At 40.5% G+C, this 19078-nt stretch overlaps 1 protein-coding gene across 6 annotated transcripts in view; it reads right to left on the bottom strand.

The window, feature by feature from the left end:
* LOC126175901 (actin-binding LIM protein 2) overlaps window positions 1-19078 on the bottom strand; it is a 328131-nt gene that overhangs the window by 74843 nt on the left and 234210 nt on the right. For 5 of the 6 annotated variants that reach the window (XM_049922962.1, XM_049922960.1, XM_049922964.1 and 2 more), the window contains 4 exons: window positions 16337-16500; window positions 15770-15841; window positions 10847-11039; window positions 1882-2121 (listed from right to left, as the gene is read on the bottom strand). In XM_049922962.1, the coding sequence (XP_049778919.1) occupies window positions 1882-2121; window positions 10847-11039; window positions 15770-15841; window positions 16337-16500 (669 nt within the window). The remainder of the gene's footprint in view (window positions 1-1881; window positions 2122-10846; window positions 11040-15769; window positions 15842-16336; window positions 16501-19078) is intronic. The other variant, XM_049922961.1, reaches the window with a different exon arrangement.

The raw sequence follows: 19078 nt of genomic DNA, 5'->3' as shown, positions 1-19078 counted from the left end.
ATTGTAGTATAATTTAAGCTACAAACACATTATTTAAAACAAGTGTGAATATATTGTTACTTCACAACTTTTTGGTCTCTCACATCATAAGCAGAAACACACTATACATTTTTGAAAAAATTTTAGTCCTTCTGTTGTCAGGCTGTTCCTGCTGGACAGGAAGTGTGTAGTTTATAACATTTTGAAGGAAAATATGCAGACAATATGCGACTTTCATAATAGCTTCTGCAATATCAACTAGTACGTCTCTAGACCTTAAAAAGACTTGTCATTTCGTAGCAAGTATACCGAAAGCATTTCCCACGGCATGATCAGCCTTGCATACAGTATTTGTTTATCGATAATTGCCTACCCAGGCTGCTGATTGGGGTTAAGGGGGCAGCAGATAAAATTGAAATTAAAATCCTTCATCACCAATCAGGACATGAGGGAAGGACATGTTTGTTCACAGTGATAGTTTCAGAGGTAGATTAAATTTACCTTGTATGAACTCGTGGAAAAAACATGGTTTCCAAAAATTGCGCTCTCAAAGTGTCTGTCATAGCTCCTACATCAACAGCCATGAAACAGCAATCTTATCAACTGCAGGCAGGACAACTGAAAAAGGTTTTTGGGCCAAAAATAATTTCAGTTGCTGGTTTTAAAATATTCCTTTTCAACACGCTTCCCATCTATGCTGCCAATGTAGTTAGGAAATGGCCACCTTTCCATGAAGCCTGTCTCAATTTTCTTCCACATTTCCTACATTGGTTGAAGTAAAACCAATGATTGTAAAATATTGTGCAGTTCATCATCATAACTGTGACTCATATGTTAAAACATTGTGCAGTTCGTCATCATAACTGTGACTCATATGTTTACTGCACAGCAGCTGACACTAGCAATGAGAGCTTTGTTTGAGAACAGCCGACCATGGCAGGAAGCACTCTGTTTGACTGTGCTTAAGTGACCTGCCCCTCCTTTCTAAACTTCCCCAACCTATCTCCTTTTCCCTACCATAGAAGGAACTAACAGTTGCAAAAGCAATGATACTGTCATGTACTCTGATGGCTGACTATTGGCAGCACTATTAATTTCATCTCCCGAAGGTATGAACTGGCCAGCCATTCTATCACATTACATTATAGCATTCACAAGCGAATTTTCCATTTGATGTAAGTAACCAACTCTGGGAGGATAAAATATATGCAACGTTCTTTCAAAGTGACTAAATATTCTCCTCATTTAATTATGCTGTAAAAATACATGAAGGCTATACTGAAACAACATCACCACCAACTTTCTTTGAAAACTATGTATTCATGATGCAAGTAGCACACTTCATAAAAGCAGTCACAAACAAATTCTGTTAACAATCACCAAGACTGTATGCCTGTCTCTGTTATCTACACTGCAAGCTACTCATCAGAAGACTAAACAAAGCAAGACAGAAGTTGTCGGCTTAAAAGTGAGTAGAAAATATTTGGAAGATAGCAAATTCTTTGAAGGAAATAGTTTTTGTAGAATTGGTAACAAAAAGATATAGTTTACAATGAAACAGACCACCGAGGTAATGAAATGCTCTGATACCATGAGAAACAACTCTCACTCAAGATCTATAATGCATAATGCTGCTTACTGCAATCTGTAATGTACAATTATGTTCACTTTACTAGATAACTAACCCTTTGGTTCATGTTCAGCCATTCTGTTCATGTCCACACTTTGGTACATTAGAGATAATGTGCTGAATCTCCAATATAACACAATTGCTACAGGGCACACAGAAAGCAACAAGCACATTTTTAGCTTCTGTAACTCATTCCCCCTATGAGCAGACCGTTTTCAGAGAAATCACAAAGTTTTAACAATTTTGAGGGTAAGATGTACTTTATGACTTACCTGGATCTGTGTAAGGATATGGTGGTGCTGGGAAGTCATCTCGTTCTATTTTGGGCTTTTCACCTGGTGGTGGTGGCTTTGCTGCTGGATAATGTGCCAGTTCAATTGGTTCCTCATTGTTCATGTGCGGAGATTTTGGCCTAGGAGTTTCTGACCGAATAGAATCTACAAGCACCTTCATACCAGATTTGGAGCTAGCTTTTGATAATGTGAACTTCCCACTACTTCTGGAGTGAGCAGCTGAAATTGTTGAAATAACAATTGACTCATTAATTTATGGTTTGCACAACTGAAAAATCTTAATTTAAGCACCTGCATCATCATATTCTCTCTCTCTCTCTCTCTCTCTCTCTCTCTCTCTCTCTCTCTCTCTCTCTCTCTCTCTCTCTACCCCCCCTCCCCCCCAAAACAAATTAAGGACTCATTTTTATATGCTGTGTAAATTTATTCACAAACTGTGAGGCAACAAACAATGAATAACATGTTATTTTACTGCCTGAATTTCATATTTTAGTGTTACAAAAAACTTCTTTCCACTAACATATTCAGTAAATTATTGACGAAACAGACAAGGAGCACACATCTACAAAAATTCAAGTTTAGGGTAACAAATAACATTATTGATCCTTATTCTGATCACTTGATACACTTATACTCTAATACAAATGTGCTGCGGATTAATTATATTTTTCTGGCACGTAGTAAAATGTTCCTCTGCCTTAAAAAACAAAGCTTCATTTCACTTCATCATCTCAATGCTGCTAGAAACCTTCAGCATAAAGTTGTTACTCAACACTATCCTCATAAATGACAGATATCCAATTACGACATAGCTTTCCCCAGCATTAAAATATAAATTCTCATTCTAAATGAAGGATGTGCACAATAAAATACAGCTACAAGAAACATGCTGTTTAAAACACTGTCTAACTCAAGTGAACACACAGTGACAAAAAGTGTGTGTGTAGGGGGGAAGCGGTGATTATTCAGACTGTTTGTGACAATTTTTACTGATAATTGATATGGTGTCTGAAATGTAAAGGCAGTATGTTTGCAGTAACAAACCTTCTAATTTTTTCATATGACACATCAAGAAATAGACTGATCAAGGCAGTCAGGTAAATGAAGTATTTCTTGATAGCCAAAAATGCGTTTGCCTCAGAATAATATCCACACATTTTATTGAAAGTATATAGTATGAAGTAAAATTTACGACTGGATTATACATTATAAGGAACAATTAGTTTTATCTTCATCTACATACATGCTCTACAAAGCACAGTGAAGTATATGGCAGAGGGTACTTAGCGGTGTACCACATACTGTGGTTTCTTCCCTTTCTAATTGCATGTGGAGCACTTAAAGGCCTCTGTGCACACTGAATTAGTGTAATCTTGTTTTAATGGTCCCTATGGGAGTGATATGTAGAGAGCTGAGATGCACTTTTGAATTCTTCATTTAACATTTGTTCTTGAAACGTTCATGGGTTTAAGCACTGCCAAATCAGGTTTTACAGAATATACAAGGTGCTCTATGGTGAGTCAAGAATAAGAATAAGAATAAGAATCTTTATTAGCCGTTCAGTATTTTCTTATACAATGGGCTTCGTCAATAAGTTCAATTACAGTATAAAGATGGTTATATTCTCATAACAATGTATATATAAATCATGTGAAATTTAGTGTAGTACAATAGCACACATTTGGAATTTTATATATTATTAATTTTACAATAAAAAGGAAAACATTATACAGATTTATATTAAGCAGATGTTCATGTTGATGACACTATGTCATTATCAAATACATGTTAATAACACTATGTCATTATCCTAAGCTGTTGATACAAATTTAGGTCCTACTACAGGCAGAGGTACCCTTCTCTATGTTAAAACAGCAAATCTGCCATATTACAATCTTTAAATTCATCAACTGAGTAAAATGCTTTACCTTTGAGCCATTGACCCAATGTTGTCTTAAATTTACTTTTAGATACTGTTTGTACAATTTTAGGGAGCATATTAAAGTTCGAGGCCTACATATTTATAACTATTATGTATCTTAGACAGTCTAGAGTATGGCAGATCAATTGTGTGGTTTCGTCTTGTATTGTGGGTGTGGACAGATGACCTAAGGGGATATTGAGCTAGGTTTTCTTTTATGTGTAGTAAGCAATAATAGATGTACAAACAAGGAACTGTCATGATGTTAAGTTTTTTGAAATGTTCGCTGCATGTATCCCTGGGAGATAAACCCACTACACATCGAAGAGCTTTTTTTTGCCATCTGAAAATTGATATTGAACTGGGAGAATTTCCCCAGAGCAGAATACCATAAGAAAGATGGGGGTGGATACAAGCAAAATATGAATGCAGCAGTAAGTTTTGGCTGACATTACTCCTAAGCTTATAAAGTAGGAACATAGCACGTGCAAGTTTAGAACAGACGTATGTGATATGTTTATCCCAGCTAAGTTTCTGGTCAATCATCATTCCTAGCAGTTTAACGGACTTATTTTCTTTGTTTGATAGCTTCAAATTAAAGAATATTTCCTCAGTTTTTGTTTCATTTATGAATAGGAATTTTGCACTAAACCAATGAACTGATTTTTCAAATATTATATTATTTTTTCCTCGTACAGATTCAAGAGTCTGTCCTGAATTGATAAAAGTTGTATCGTCTGCATAGAGGACTGTTTTACAGGGTAAATACTGTGGCATATCATTAACATACACTACAAACAGGAAGAGCCCAAGTATGGAGCCCTGTGGCACACCTCTTTTTATTGTTTGTGGGTTTGACAGCTGCCCATTTACACTAACAAATTGTACTCTGTTGCTTAAGTAGGATTCTAATAATTTCAGGGTGTCGTCTTCCATGCCGTGTGTGTGTGTGTGTGTGTGTGTGTGTGTGTGTGTGTGTGTGTGTGTGTGTGTGTGTGTGTGTGTGTGTGTGTAAATGAACTTCCCCTTGGGCATGCATAAAGTTACTTCTACTTCTGTTGATGACTCCAGTCATTTAATATAACATGTAAACCTCACAAGTACATCCTACCAAAAATCCTTGATCCTCTCATAAATTTTGCTCAGTACCCAATACCATCACACTTTTAATAATAAGTGTAGATGTTATTCTGAGGTGAATGCTTTTTTGGATGCCAAGAATCACTGCATCTACCTGACCGCCTTGATCCACGTCTTTCACGATGTCACATGAGAAAATAACAAGTTGGGTGTTATGTGGTTAATGAAGGGCTAATTCAGCGGCAAATTCTTCATAGAACCTGGCAGGGATTCCATCAAGTCATGGAGTTCTATTCAATTTTCGCGATTTCAGATGTTTCTCAGTGACACTAACACTAGTATCTAAATCACTCATTTTTGCTAAGGTGCATGAATTAAACTGTGGTACAACTTTAGTTCATGTGGCATCTATGAGTGTCTGGACACTAACTTTGGTGCTACTGACAATATTTACATGTAACTACAATTTCTTTGGATTTTGTGGGAGACTTCTGATAATGTCTTCCCACCACAAACTGTTCTAATACATACATATATAACCAGTGCATGGACAACAATTCTTTTAAACTCACATCACAGTTCTACATACTCTTGTCTGCGGCTAGATGTTTTAACCTATCTTGAGATATGGCACTCTGTCCTTTGTGCACTTTTATTCTAGTAATCATGAAACTGCCTGGTTGATTAAAGCTGTGTGCTGAACCAAGAATCTGAAACTTGGCCTTCATGAGCAAGTGCTCTACCAACTGAGCTACCCAAGCACGGCTCACAACCTGTCCTCATAGCTTTACTTCTGCCAGTACCTCATCTCCTACTTTCCAAACTGTAGCAATCATAGTTGCTACAACTAACTCATGGTCATCGATACCAGTTTCAAAATGGGGTCGTGCTCAAGTAAGTCCGGTCTATTTATTGTCATCAGATCCAACACACTGCCACGTAGTAATCACAATCATGTTCAAATCCAAAAGTAGGGTCGTGAACCAAGTACAACAGTTAGCACTAAAGCACACTTGTTACTGGCATCAATATATAACCAGAAGAGAAGAGAACTGAACTCAAGTCCTGGACGGAGACTGCTACTGTTTATACAAAGACTGAATATTATACAATATACAAACATTACTAACATAAAAAAAACCTTCCAGAAATGATGAATGATAAATTACAGATAACTGATGGTGATTGGGTTTGAATTCATGACTCGCAGCAAGCCAACCAGTTATGCTAACCGACCCCATACAGCATGCAGCACAAAGTAGTACTTTAGCAACTTCCTGTAGAGGTGTAAAACCTGCACACCCAGGAGAAAGCTGGAGAGTACAGTAATGCTAAATGTTGGTCAGTGAAATGCTGCCCGAGAGGTATGTATGCAATAATCACCCTCTGATTTTCTCATGTGACATCAAGAAAGCATTTGACTGAGACAGTATACTTACAAAGTTTCAAGAAGCAGCTTTAATTTGACTACTGTCTTGACTGGTAATTTGTATGGCCTAACCTTCTACATCTCCGTGAGAAGAAGAGTAGAATTGAGTACTTGGTAGGTGATACATCTCACTGACCAACATTTAGCATTACTGTACTCTCCAGCTTTCTCCTGCATGTTCAGGATCTATAAATGAACCAGAGGTGTTGATTCTTCGGTCCTGGTGATTTGGTGTTCCACAAAGTCATTCTGAGCATATGGTAGCTGGAATGGAAAAGTGTATTCACTGTTGTTTTGGCTTCGCAACTGCGGAGCATAAACAACGGTGTTGTAAATGAAAGTCGTAATGGGCAGTATTATATACTAATCTTTCTATTCGACAGGAGTGGACACTGAAAACAAATCTGCCAATGCCATAATAAAACTTCCTGTAAAGCCATTTTTCTGTGGATGGTAGGGGGTTGTCATCCTTTGGGTGATATTGCAATGTGAAATTACCTCTAATACAAGTCTCAACTGGGAAACTTTTCCATGATCAGAGATCATGACAAGGGGTGCTCTGTGCTTCAAATCGATGTTTTCTAAGAGGAACTTTTAATTCATGGAGCACAGCGTTGGTAGCAGTGGAGCTGGTAAGGTAGTCAGCACAGACTATTACATGTCAACTCACATTTGTCAACTTTAGAAACCTCAACAAGAAGTTGATTCCAATAGTGTAGAAAGGTGCTCTTGCAGGTGGAACTGGTACCATGCTCCGCAGGCAACTGCGGCATGTCCTTCCATCACTGCCATTGCTTACAGTGAGACATACAGTGTCTAACGGGTCAGTAGAGATCTGGCCAATGATACCTATGGCTGATACTGTCTAGCCTGTTCACATATCACAGCTGACCAAATGTTGCAGTGTTGCGGAGAAACTTCAGGAGGGTTGGCCATTCATGAGCTGGGATGACGAGCAACTATTTCTGCCCCACTGGATCATAGTTCCTCTTGCACACTTTCCATTTATTAATTGGAGTTCTTCTTTGGTCAGTTCCTCATTCTTCATGGCTCTATGGTTTTCAACAACACTGGATCTTCCCTCTGTTCAGTAGAAATGTATTTAATGCAGTGATGACTGAGATTTCATCCCCACTGCTGTGATCTGCCAAAGGATTACTTGAAATGCTGCTGACGTCCACTTTTGTATAGCACTGATGACATACTCCTGAAGCATCAGTGCTCACCTCGCCAGTCACCCTTACAGATCCTTCAAGGCTAGTCAGCCAGCATTGGGAATGGTGGTCTGTTGTAACGGTGAACGGTTTGCTAAATATAAGGGTCATTCAAAAAGAGATGAGCTGGAGGCTGCAAAATGAGAACTGCCAAAAGGATCACAATGCCACTGCCCATAGAAAAAAAAGTGGGTCCCTACAACAATGGAGTGAACATGTACATATGTCAACCATCCACTGCACTCAGTAGTGTTGAAACAGAGAAATGTAGTCTTCCTGACAACGGAAGGAATGTGGAGAATGGAAATTCATTCAAAGAATGATGCAAGTGTACAGAGAGCAATGCTTTCCCATTGCAAGGGCCAAGGTATGGCACAAGCAATTCAAGGAATAACACATGTTGGTCGATGATGTACGATCTGGAATGCCATACTGCAATTACTGATACCATTGTCCAGCAGGTGGGTGCCCTCATTACTGAAGACTGGTGAGTTACAGTGGCAGATATTGCCCCAGAGGCCGAACAGAGCTTTGAAATCACAACAAACATGCAGTGCTCTCAGAACACTTGTACCATTCTTCAATGAACTTCCATTCCCCACACTCTTTCCACAGTAACGAAAGGCACTACAATCCATTGCTCGTCTTTTGAAACCTCCATTTCTCTGTTTCCAGCACTGGTGTGTGCAATGGCTGTTTAGTGGACATGTGTGCTCATTCTTTCATCGCGAGGGCACCAATGTCCATTTAGCAACGAGTTGACAGTGTCACGCTTTTGGCAAGAAAGGACATGTACAGTCCATATCTTTGCACCAGAACAAACATATGAATACAGCCCACTCACAAAAATCTAGTCAAAAGGTCCATGTTGTTAATGCAGTATATTCAAAGTCTGTGACAGGTGTTAGCAAAACTAATAGCAAGCAAGCAGTTTCATCAGTGATACATCAGTCCCTCAAACTTTTTGTTCATTTGCTTCTTTGTGGGAAACATGTGAAAATTTCAGTTGGACAGATGAGTGCCAAGTAGCTTTTCAAAAACTTAAAGATGCAATGCTCAGTGATTGATGCCTAGTTCACTTTGATACTGTCAAACCAGTTGTATTGCAAGTTGATGCTTCCTCTTACAGAATCAGTGCAGAGCTTTCACACAGAATTGGTGATAAAGACAGGAATATATCTTTCACACCAAAAGTGTTGTCCAGAGCTCAGTGTAACTATTCACAAATTGAGAAAGAGGTTTTGGCTATTGTGTATGGTGTCACCAAATTCCAACACTATTTGTATGGCAGAAAGTTCTTCCCAGTAATAGATCACAAGCCTTTGCAGTCCTTGTTTCATCCAACGAAAGCACTTCCTGTTCGAACTGCCCAAAAATTGCGAAGATGGGCTTTGTTGTTGTCTCAAATACCAATATGAGATTGTATATTGTCCAATGGTTAAACATGATAACGCGGACGCACTTCCACGTCTTCCAATTCCTCGTTCCTTGCATAGTACAAAGAACTCTGCAGTACGCCGGTACTTTGCATATCAGCATAGCCTCACTATGCCACAGGAAGGTGTGGTTCTTGTTCAAAATGACAGTGGACAGTCACATGTGTTGATCCTAGAAGCTCTGCAAAAAGAAGTGTTGTAGTTACTTCACCAAGGGCACTGGGGGATTGTTCGTACAGAAACAGTTATAGAGCGTCGACACTGTACTTGGCAGGGTATGGACACTCAAATAGGACAGATGACGTCACAGAGTCGTGCATGTGCGGAAAATCAGTCCGCTCCGCTACAAAAATTCTCTGCTTGTCCTAAGTTGCAATCACCATGGCAACTGGCGCACATAGACTTTCCGGGACCTTTCTGGAACTCTCGACGGTTTATTGTAGTTGACTCGTACAGCAAGTTTCCTTTTGCTGTGCCCATGAACTCGACAACGTCACAAAGCACAATTCAGGTGTTGTCCTGTATTTTTTGCCTCAAAGGTTTACCTGGAGTCAGTGTCCGACAACGGCCCTCAGTTCACATCAAATGAATCTGAGACATTCTGTGAATGCAATGGCATACTGTGAATGCAATGGCATACAGTATCTAACTAGTGCACCACTGCATCCACAGTCAAATGGCCAAGCAGAACGTTTTGTCAGAATCTTCAAGCAGCAGATGGCCAAACTTCACTCCACACACACATCAAGGATCAAGCACTGCAACTGTTTCTCGCCTCCTATCTTTTGCACCCATGAGATGAACCATTACCGGTGGAACTGCTTCATAACCACCGCTCCACCTGCTCCATCCTCCTCAGAATCTGGCACCGAAGGAAGTCCGCAAGTATCGCTTTGCACCGCATGATAGTGTGTTTTACATGATATTTAGCAGCAGCAAAGGTGGGCGCAAGGTGAGATAGTCCGTCGACTTGGTGCTTGCATGTATCTTATTTCAGGTCCGGATGGCATGTAGTGCCAACATCAAAATCAACTCCACCAATGTCATGTGCACAATGATCTTTCTGTGTCTCTTCCCCCAGAGTAGAGCAATGAACTAATGAAATGGCACAGAATCAAATTGGGAAGAAAAGAAATTTATGGCTCATTTTAACTAAAAAAAAAAGGGGCACGGTTGGTCAGACACATCCAGTGTTATCGAAGAATCGTTAATTTGGTGATGGAGAGTAGTGTGGAGAAAAGGAGACTATGGTTTAACTATAGCAAATGGGTTCAAATGTATGTAGGTTGTAGAGATGAAAAGGCTTGCACAGAATAGACTAGTATAGAGGTCTTTGCGTTGAAGATCACAACAGCAATATTTTGAAATCAGCAAAAGTACCTTAGCTTGACTTTACTGGACAACTTATGAAAATACAGTGGCAATTAAAAGCAAGCAGTGAATTCCATAAACATTTTACTGATAGCAATTTTTTTCAATGCAAATGACATGTTCGCATTCACTCTGCTACAACAAAATTGGTAATAGCAATGACCTGCTTGAAGTGATGTCCACAGTGCCCAACAAGGTTTGTAATACTTTAAACTGGTACAGATGTTCTCCAGCATATGCAGGTTACATTTTCTGAGATGCACATTTGTGACCATCCACTCTTAGTTCTATCACATATCCAGGATAACACGTGTAACAGTGCCGATAACCAACAAAATTAACAATAGCACGCATTTTACATCATACGAGAAGTACAACACTCAAATAGTTCGACAGCAATGGCATTTTGATAAAAAGTTCATCTACAAACTTCATTCCATGAAACAAATCACTGTAATATTCAAAAAGATTAAACAATGATACTTCAACTTACAAGATGGACGATGAAAATGTGGTGAAGTTGGCGGTTTGTCATACGGATCAATGGGTCGTCTAAGGTATCCCAGAGAGGGTTCTTCCGTCAGGTAGCTGTAGGTATAAATCCTACTTATGTCATCATACTGGTTACTTTTGTATTCTCTCAAAATAAGACCTGGGCTTCCTGTCCTGTGGTAACCGCCTGAATACTGAAATAAACAAAAATTGTATACATAAGGAAAACTTAGTAGCAATAAGGAAATTAATATATATTAATATATATTTATAAAATAGAAAGAAACATTCCATATGGGAAAAATATATTAAAAACAAAGATTCCATGACTTACCAAACGGGAAAGCGCTGGTAGATAGGCACAATAAAAAAAAAAAACACACACACAAACACACACACAAAATTTTGAGCTTTCGCAACCCACAGTTGCTTTGTCAGGAAAGAGGGAAGGAGAGGGAAAGATGAAAGAATGTGGGTTTTAAGGGAGAGGGTAAGGAGTCATTCCAGTCCCGGGAGCGGAAAGACTTACCTTAGGGGGAAAAAAGGACAGGTATACACTCGCACGCGCGCGCGCGCACACACACACACACACACACACACACACACACACACACACACACACACACACACATCCATCCACACATATACAGACACAAGCAGACATATTTAAAGGCAAAGAGTTTGGGCAGAGATGTCAGTCGAGGCGGAAGTACAGAGGCAAAGTTGTTGCTGAATGACAGGTGAGGTATGAGTGGCGGCAACTTGAAATTAGCGGAGATTGAGGCCTGGTGGATAACGGGAAGAGAGGGTATATTGAAGGGCAAGTTCCCATCACCAGAGTTTGGATAGGTTGGTGTTAGTGGGAAGTATCCAGATAACCTGGACGGTGTAACACTGTGCCAAGATGTGCTGGCCGTGCACCAAGGCATGTTTAGCCACAGGGTGATCCTCATTACCAACAAACACTGTCTGCTTGTGTCCATTCATGCGAATGGACAGTTTGTTGCGGGTCATTCCCACATAGAAAGCTTCACAGTGTAGGCAGGTCAGTTGGTAAATCACGTGGGTGCTTTCACACATGGCTCTGCCTTTGATCGTGTACACCTTCCGGGTTACAGGACTGGAGTAGGTGGTGGTGGGAGGGTGCATGGGACAGGTTTTACACCGGGGGTGGTTACAAGGGTAGGAGCCAGAGGGTAGGGAATGTGGTTTGGGGATTTCATAGGGATGAACCAAGAGGTTACGAAAGACACTCTTGGTGGAGTGGGGAGGCTTTCATGAAGGATGGATCTCATTTCGGGGCAGGATTTGAGGAAGTCGTATCCCTGCTGGAGAGTCACATTCAGAGTCTGATCCAGTCCTGGGAAGTATCCTGTCACATCGATCCTGTGTAATCTCCCACTTCCAGCTCAACTCCCCCCAAAACCTCAAAATTCTAATCAACACAATGTGGAACGACAACACCCTAATTCAGTAGTTAACCTTTCCTCCAAACCTCTCCCCCAATCCGAAACCTCTGTCATATCCAAAGGCCTCATCTTCAGCCCCATTCCCAGATTCAACCAAACTGCCCTTGTCAAAGATTTACTGTCCTACACTCGTAGTCTCTGTTGGAAATATCACTTTGCCATGAAGAAAAATAATCCTGATCCCACTCCTAATGATCCAACTCCCCAAGACACTATTCAAATTGAACCCTGCCTGGAACAGTTCCGTCCTCCATCACAGCGGGACCCACCTCCTCTTCCTCAAAATCACCCTCTCCAAACCTTCCAGGAATTTCTCACTTCCAGCCTTGCCTCTCAATCTTTCTTGAAAAATCTTAATCCTACTCCCAACATCACCACAGCCGAAGCCCAGGCTATCCGTGATCTGAAAACTGACCGATCCATCATCATTCTTCCAGCTGACAAGGGTTCCATGACCGTGGTACTTGATCGTCGGGAGTATGTGGCTGAGGGACTGCATCAGCTTTCAGACAACACTACATACAAAGTTTGCCAAGGTAATCCCATTCCTGATGTCCAGGCAGAGCTTCAAGGAATCCTCAGAACCTTAGGCCCCCTACAAAACCTTTCACCTGACTCCATCAATCTCCTGACCCCACTGACACCTCGCACTCCTACCTTCTACCTACTTCCTAAAATTCACAAACCCAAACATCCCGGCCGCCCCATTGTAGCTGGTCACCAAGCCCCCACAGAACGTATCTCTGCCTACGTAGATCAACACCTTCAACCCATTGCATGCAGTCTCCCATCGTTCATCAAAGACACCAACCACTTTCTCGAACGCCTGGAATCCTTACCCAGTCTGTTACCCCCGGAAACCATCCTTGTAACCATTGATGCCACTTCCCTATACACAAATATCCCGCACGTCCAGGGCCTCGCTGCAATGGAGCATTTCCTTTCTCGCTGATCACCTGCCACCCTACCTAAAACCTCTTTCCTCATCACCTTAGCCAGCTTCATCCTGACTCACAACTTCTTCACTTTTGAAGGCCAGACATACCAACAATTAAAGGGAACAGCCATGGGTACCAGGATGGCCCCCTCGTATGCCAACCTATTTATGGGTCGCTTAGAGGAAGCCTTCTTGGTTACCCAAGCCTGCCAACCCAAAGTTTGGTACAGATTTATTGATGACATCTTCATGATCTGGACTCACAGTGAAGAAGAACTCCAGAATTTCCTCTCCAACCTCAACTCCTTTGGTTCCATCAGATTCACCTGGTCCTGCTCCAAATCCCATGCCACTTTCCTTGACGTTGACCTCCATCTGTCGAATGACCAGCTTCACACATCCGTCCACATCAAACCCATCAACAAGCACCAGTACCTCCATTATGACAGCTGCCACCCATTCCATATCAAACGGTCCCTCCCTACAGCCTAGGCCTTCGTGGCAAACGAATCTGCTCTAGTCCTGAATCCCTGAACCATTACACCAACAACCTGAAAACAGCTTTCGCATCCCGCAACTACCCTCCCGACCTGGTACAGAAGCAGCCACTTCCACATCCCCTCAAACCCAGAACCTCTCACAGAAGAACCCCAAAAGTGCCCCACTTGTGATACTTCCCTGGACTGGATCAGACTCTGAATGTGACTCTCCAGCAGGGATACGACTTCCTCAAATCCTGCCCTGAAATGAGATCCATCCTTCATTAAATCCTCCTCACTCCACCAAGAGTGTCTTTCCGCCGTCCACCTAACCTTCGTAACCTCTTGGTTCATCCCTATGAAATCCCCAAACCACATTCCCTACGCTCTGGCTCCTACCCTTGTAACCACCCCCGGTGTAAAACCTGTCCCATGCACCCTCCCACCACCACCTACTCCAGTCCTGTAACCCGGAAGGTGTACACGATCAAAGGCAGAGCCACGTGTGAAAGCACCCACGTGATTTACCAACTGACCTGCCTACACTGTGAAGCTTTCTATGTGGGAATGACCAGCAACAAACTGTCCATTCGCATGAATGGACACAAGCAGACAGTGTTTGTTGGTAATGAGGATCACCCTGTGGCTAAACATGCCTTGGTGCACGGCCAGCACATCTTGGCACAGTGTTACACCGTCCGGGTTATCTGGATACTTCCCACTAACACCAACCTATCCAAACTCTGGTGATGGGAACTTGCCCTTCAATATACCCTCTCTTCCCGTTATCCACCAGGCCTCAATCTCCGCTAATTTCAAGTTGCCGCCACTCATACCTCACCTGTCATTCAACAACATCTTTGCCTCTTCACTTCCGCCTCGACTGATATCTCTGCCCAAACTCTTTGCCTTTAAATATGTCTGCTTGTGTCTGTATATGTGTGGATGGGTGTGTGTGTGTGTGTGTGTGTGTGTGTGTGTGTGTGTGTGTGTGTGTGCGCGCGCGCGCGCGTGCGCGAGTGTACACCTGTCCTTTTTTCCCCCTAAGGTAAGTCTTTCCGCTCCCGGGACTGGAATGACTCCTTACCCTCTCCCTTAAAACCCACATTCTTTCATCTTTCCCTCTCCTTCCCTCTTTCCTGACGAAGCAACTGTGGGTTGCGAAAGCTCAAAATTGTGTGTGTGTGTGTGTGTTTGTGTGTTTTTTTACTGTGCCTATCTACCAGCACTTTCCCTTTTGGTAAGTCATGGAATCTTTGTTTTTAATATATATTTATTTATTTTTGTTTAAAAGTTTATTCTTAAGTCATGCATATAGTGAAGCTGAAGTCTGTGGTATTCTCTTTATGTTGTATTGAAACAATTCAGTACATAATTTTATTTGCTGCCCCCACCCTCCAGTTTTTTCCTTCTCTGATTATATGAGCAAAAATTAACGGAAAAATTAGATAAATTGATGTGTAAATATAATGTTTGTCATGACAGGTTCATTCCATAACAAGCAACTGCTATCAAATATCACCCCACCCCGTCTCCTGCCACATATCGGCCTCCTAATTACGCAGTATGTCATATCTTAAGAAAATGAAGCCTTTCATACAGTAATAAGAATGCTGGAGGGAGGTGTGAGAGACACAAACATGCATCCACATACATGAAACACACAGGAATTCAAAAAATGAGACAGAGTGAGACACACAGTATCGAGTATTTCTTAGCCTTGTGCAGGTAGATATGAATTGTAATGGTGTACAGCTAATGCTCATATTACAAAAATACTTGTTACACAACCAATGTGATTTAAAACACACTTTAACCAATTGCACATTTTAAACAAAAAAGGCACAAGTGCACCCCCCCCCCCCCCCCTCTCTCTCTCTCTCTCTCTCTCTCTCTCTCTCTCTCTCTCTCTCTCTCTCTGAATGAGCATTACAGATTTCATACTCTAATCTCCATTCACACACACACTGTAGAAAGTGACTACTTAATTTCAGTACTTACTAGTAAAGTAACACATATAAGTTTACACCTATACTAACCTTCCTTGATAAGCTATTATAAGGGCTATATAATGAGCCATTAAGGCTAGGCGTGCGGGAACGCAGCGAAAACTGCAAAACCAAATAATCACACCAAAGGTTAAGAAACAAATTTCTTTTTTGCAAAGCTAAATGCTTTTAAATGACAGGCATGCCAACAAATTCTACACATGAAATCATGCTAACAAAACAAACATGCAAAAACAATGGAAAACTAAAAATCTTTTACGTAAGATAAAAAATAGTGCAAGTTATTTATATAATTATCACAGACAATTAAGTAAATCAAAAATATCACATGCTTAAAGGAAATGTTTGGACAGTTACTACAAATTGAATGACTACTGCTTGTGTACAATTGTTAGAATGATTTTTCTTAAAAAATTATCACAAGTGAATGTAAAATAAGCCTTAGGCAATTTGTTTTATCACAAACAAACAAAAACACAGAAAAGGAAGGAATCTGACAAATATATCATGCATTTACTACATCAACTACTTCTGTTCTTCTACTGCAAATAAAACATGTAGGATTCTCTTTTAAACCAAACAATGCCAATTTCTTGCCTGCATCTCACTGACAGCTGAGCTGCTCATGTGATCAAATTCACGTCCTCCTTCTTTCCCCGATTCTCCGTCAGTGCAATGGCCATTTTCTAATGCACCATTTAAGACTGCACCCCCATTTTCAGTTGGCCCTGGTCCGCAGCGAGGATGCCATATTGCAGTACCTAGAAGATGGATTCCGTATTAAATTTAAAACATAACAACAGAGAGATAATAGTCATTATGATTATCTGAATGCAAAATAATTAGCAAAAAGAGTACTAGCAATTTCACTACATAAAATAAAACTAAATAAATAAGCTGCTTACTCAAAAAATTCAAAAATGTAAAGTCGTAAATTCATCATTTTACTCCACAGCAAAACAGCAGCAAAATCCATCTATGTCCTGCCATTGTTTACCTCCTCCTTAATCACTGTTCTCCTAAACATAGTCTGTAGTGTCCATGCTCCCTTCAATATTCCCTTATGATGCCAGTCAGTGTACTCTGAATGGACTTTTAACTGATATGAGGTACAGCCACCACATACTGATGAGAGTCTCAAAATATGGGTTTATAGAAGTTCATAATTTCTGCTTTCCCCCTTATTTGCTTGGTTGCTCTCCATGTTTTGTGGGCATAGAAAAATTTAAAATGGCCCTGAACCTGGAAGATAATTAACTTTGTTCTAATAAGTGTTCTCTACTTCTATAGCAGTTGTAGGTCTGTTGGGTCTATTTGTGAAGTCCACACTGTGGTGACTGTACTCGCGACTAAAGAGAGTACCGCACCACAATTGATAAGCTGCACTTGAAACACTTGTTGCAAAGTAGCTGTATGGGTTGGCAGTATGAACTATATCAGGTCCACCAGGGGCTGCAGCAGCAAGCTGTGGTCATCACATGTGTGAATAGCACCTGGTTGACACCTCATTAAATATTGGAGCACTGAGCTACAGCCAACTGTTCTCTTCAGTGCACCGGGTCGTGAACAGTCTCCAGTTACCACCGAGTTTACAAACTGCAGTGTTTGTCAATCGTCTCAGACTTAGGCTCTGTAGGCATCATAGGCCAGATCTGGACTCGACGCAGGCATCACTTACAAGCAGAGTGACAGGCCTTTAATATTTTAAAGGACTTCTGATTTGTAAGATTTCAAACGTCTAATTGTGCTGCACATTTCAAAAGAAGATGCATCTTTAAGTTGAGTATTTCTTCATATTTAATAAATATCCTTTTATTACTAATTGTTGGGAATCTTTTTGATTGAAGATAATCTACACTATGCTGCTCCTGCATTCCCAACAAATAGTGGTACTTCCACCCCCTGTGACTGCATTACCAAGGTAACAGAATAACTAGTCAGAGAAAACATGGAGTTACGAATAGTATAATTTCATCCCCTGTATGTATTTTTTTCCTTGTATTTCCTTGGTCTTTCTGGCATTAGCAAATGCCCATGTTTCTCTGATAACAACTTAAAGCTATTTCTTGGAATATGTTGGATAAAAAACAAATGTCACCTGCAAAGTCAAGATCTCAAAGGTTTCGTTGAAAAATCTATCCCTTATACTTCTGTTGTTATCTTGTTTACGACATTACGCAATTTTTAAGATCATCTGGAAGATCCAGCAATCCAGTTCCACTTCTAGATTTATTGCAGTGTTACTGGTAACTTCCTCTGTATCCACTGTCGGACCTGCAGATGGCCCTCGTGTACCACTTTCATTAAAATTATGATCTTTGCCATGATTCCTTCAACTTCCATCTTTGCCGGTAGTTGTCCCTCTTGACACTGTTAAAAGCATTCTCAAAATCCACAGATACCAGCTGGTTCCATGACTGGTTACCATAGATGAGCATAAGGTATTTGTTTTGCAGCATAATACAAATACATTTTTTCCATTTGGTTGGTAGTTGTGAATCTACATAACAAGAAATTGTTAGAAGTATGTCATGAATGAAATGTATTCGCAGTTGCGAATATGAACAACCATAAACTTTATAATGGAACAATAACACTGAAAATTTGTGCTGGACCAGACATTATGTATATTCCTGCACAGGGGGACATTTAATTAAAAGCTGCTTGTGCGCTGTTGGCAGATAAATATTGCAGCGCATTGTGCTTCAGATGAACACAATATCGTATAGAAGTACATCAGATGATTATGTCCTCCTTTGAGGACTTTTAGTTGAATATTATCCATGCTAGCAGCTTCTTCCTTTTTTTTGAACTTCACAAGGTCTACACCCACCATCACTTGATTGATCCATAACAGTCACAAAAGTTCTTTACACTTTTAGACTGATCATTGTCTCTGCTTACTTATTTGCTAGGCAGGAAATTTATTTTTCTGTCTGTTATTTTTGCATATCTCAAAAGTTTTATGTTTATGTTTCAGTCTTCCATCAAGTTTTTGGTCAATATTCATGTCTCATCTCAAATGCTTCTTGCTTTATTTCTCCTGGGAAATGTGTTGTTGAGGTAGCAGGAGCTAAATTAGTAAGCCACTAGTGGCAATATTTTGCCAACTTGAAAGGTTTACACTGTTAAGATCTTGTGAAACTAGTCTGATGTGCATATTTTATTTTATACTTCTTGAAGGACCAAAGAATGTTTTTACTAATTCATCCAGTGCCTTCTGGGTTCACACTGCCATACTCTGATGTGTCACTTCAAAGTTCTCTAAAGGTCTAAATACATGTTTCATTTGCAAACATTATTCTGTATGAAACTTCTTTACTGATTAAAACTGTGTGC

This window comes from Schistocerca cancellata, chromosome 3 (genome assembly GCF_023864275.1).
Source record: "Schistocerca cancellata isolate TAMUIC-IGC-003103 chromosome 3, iqSchCanc2.1, whole genome shotgun sequence".
NCBI lineage: Eukaryota > Metazoa > Arthropoda > Insecta > Orthoptera > Acrididae > Schistocerca > Schistocerca cancellata.
The sequence above is the reverse complement of the archived record's forward strand: the minus strand, read 5'-3'. Positions and strand labels throughout refer to the sequence as shown.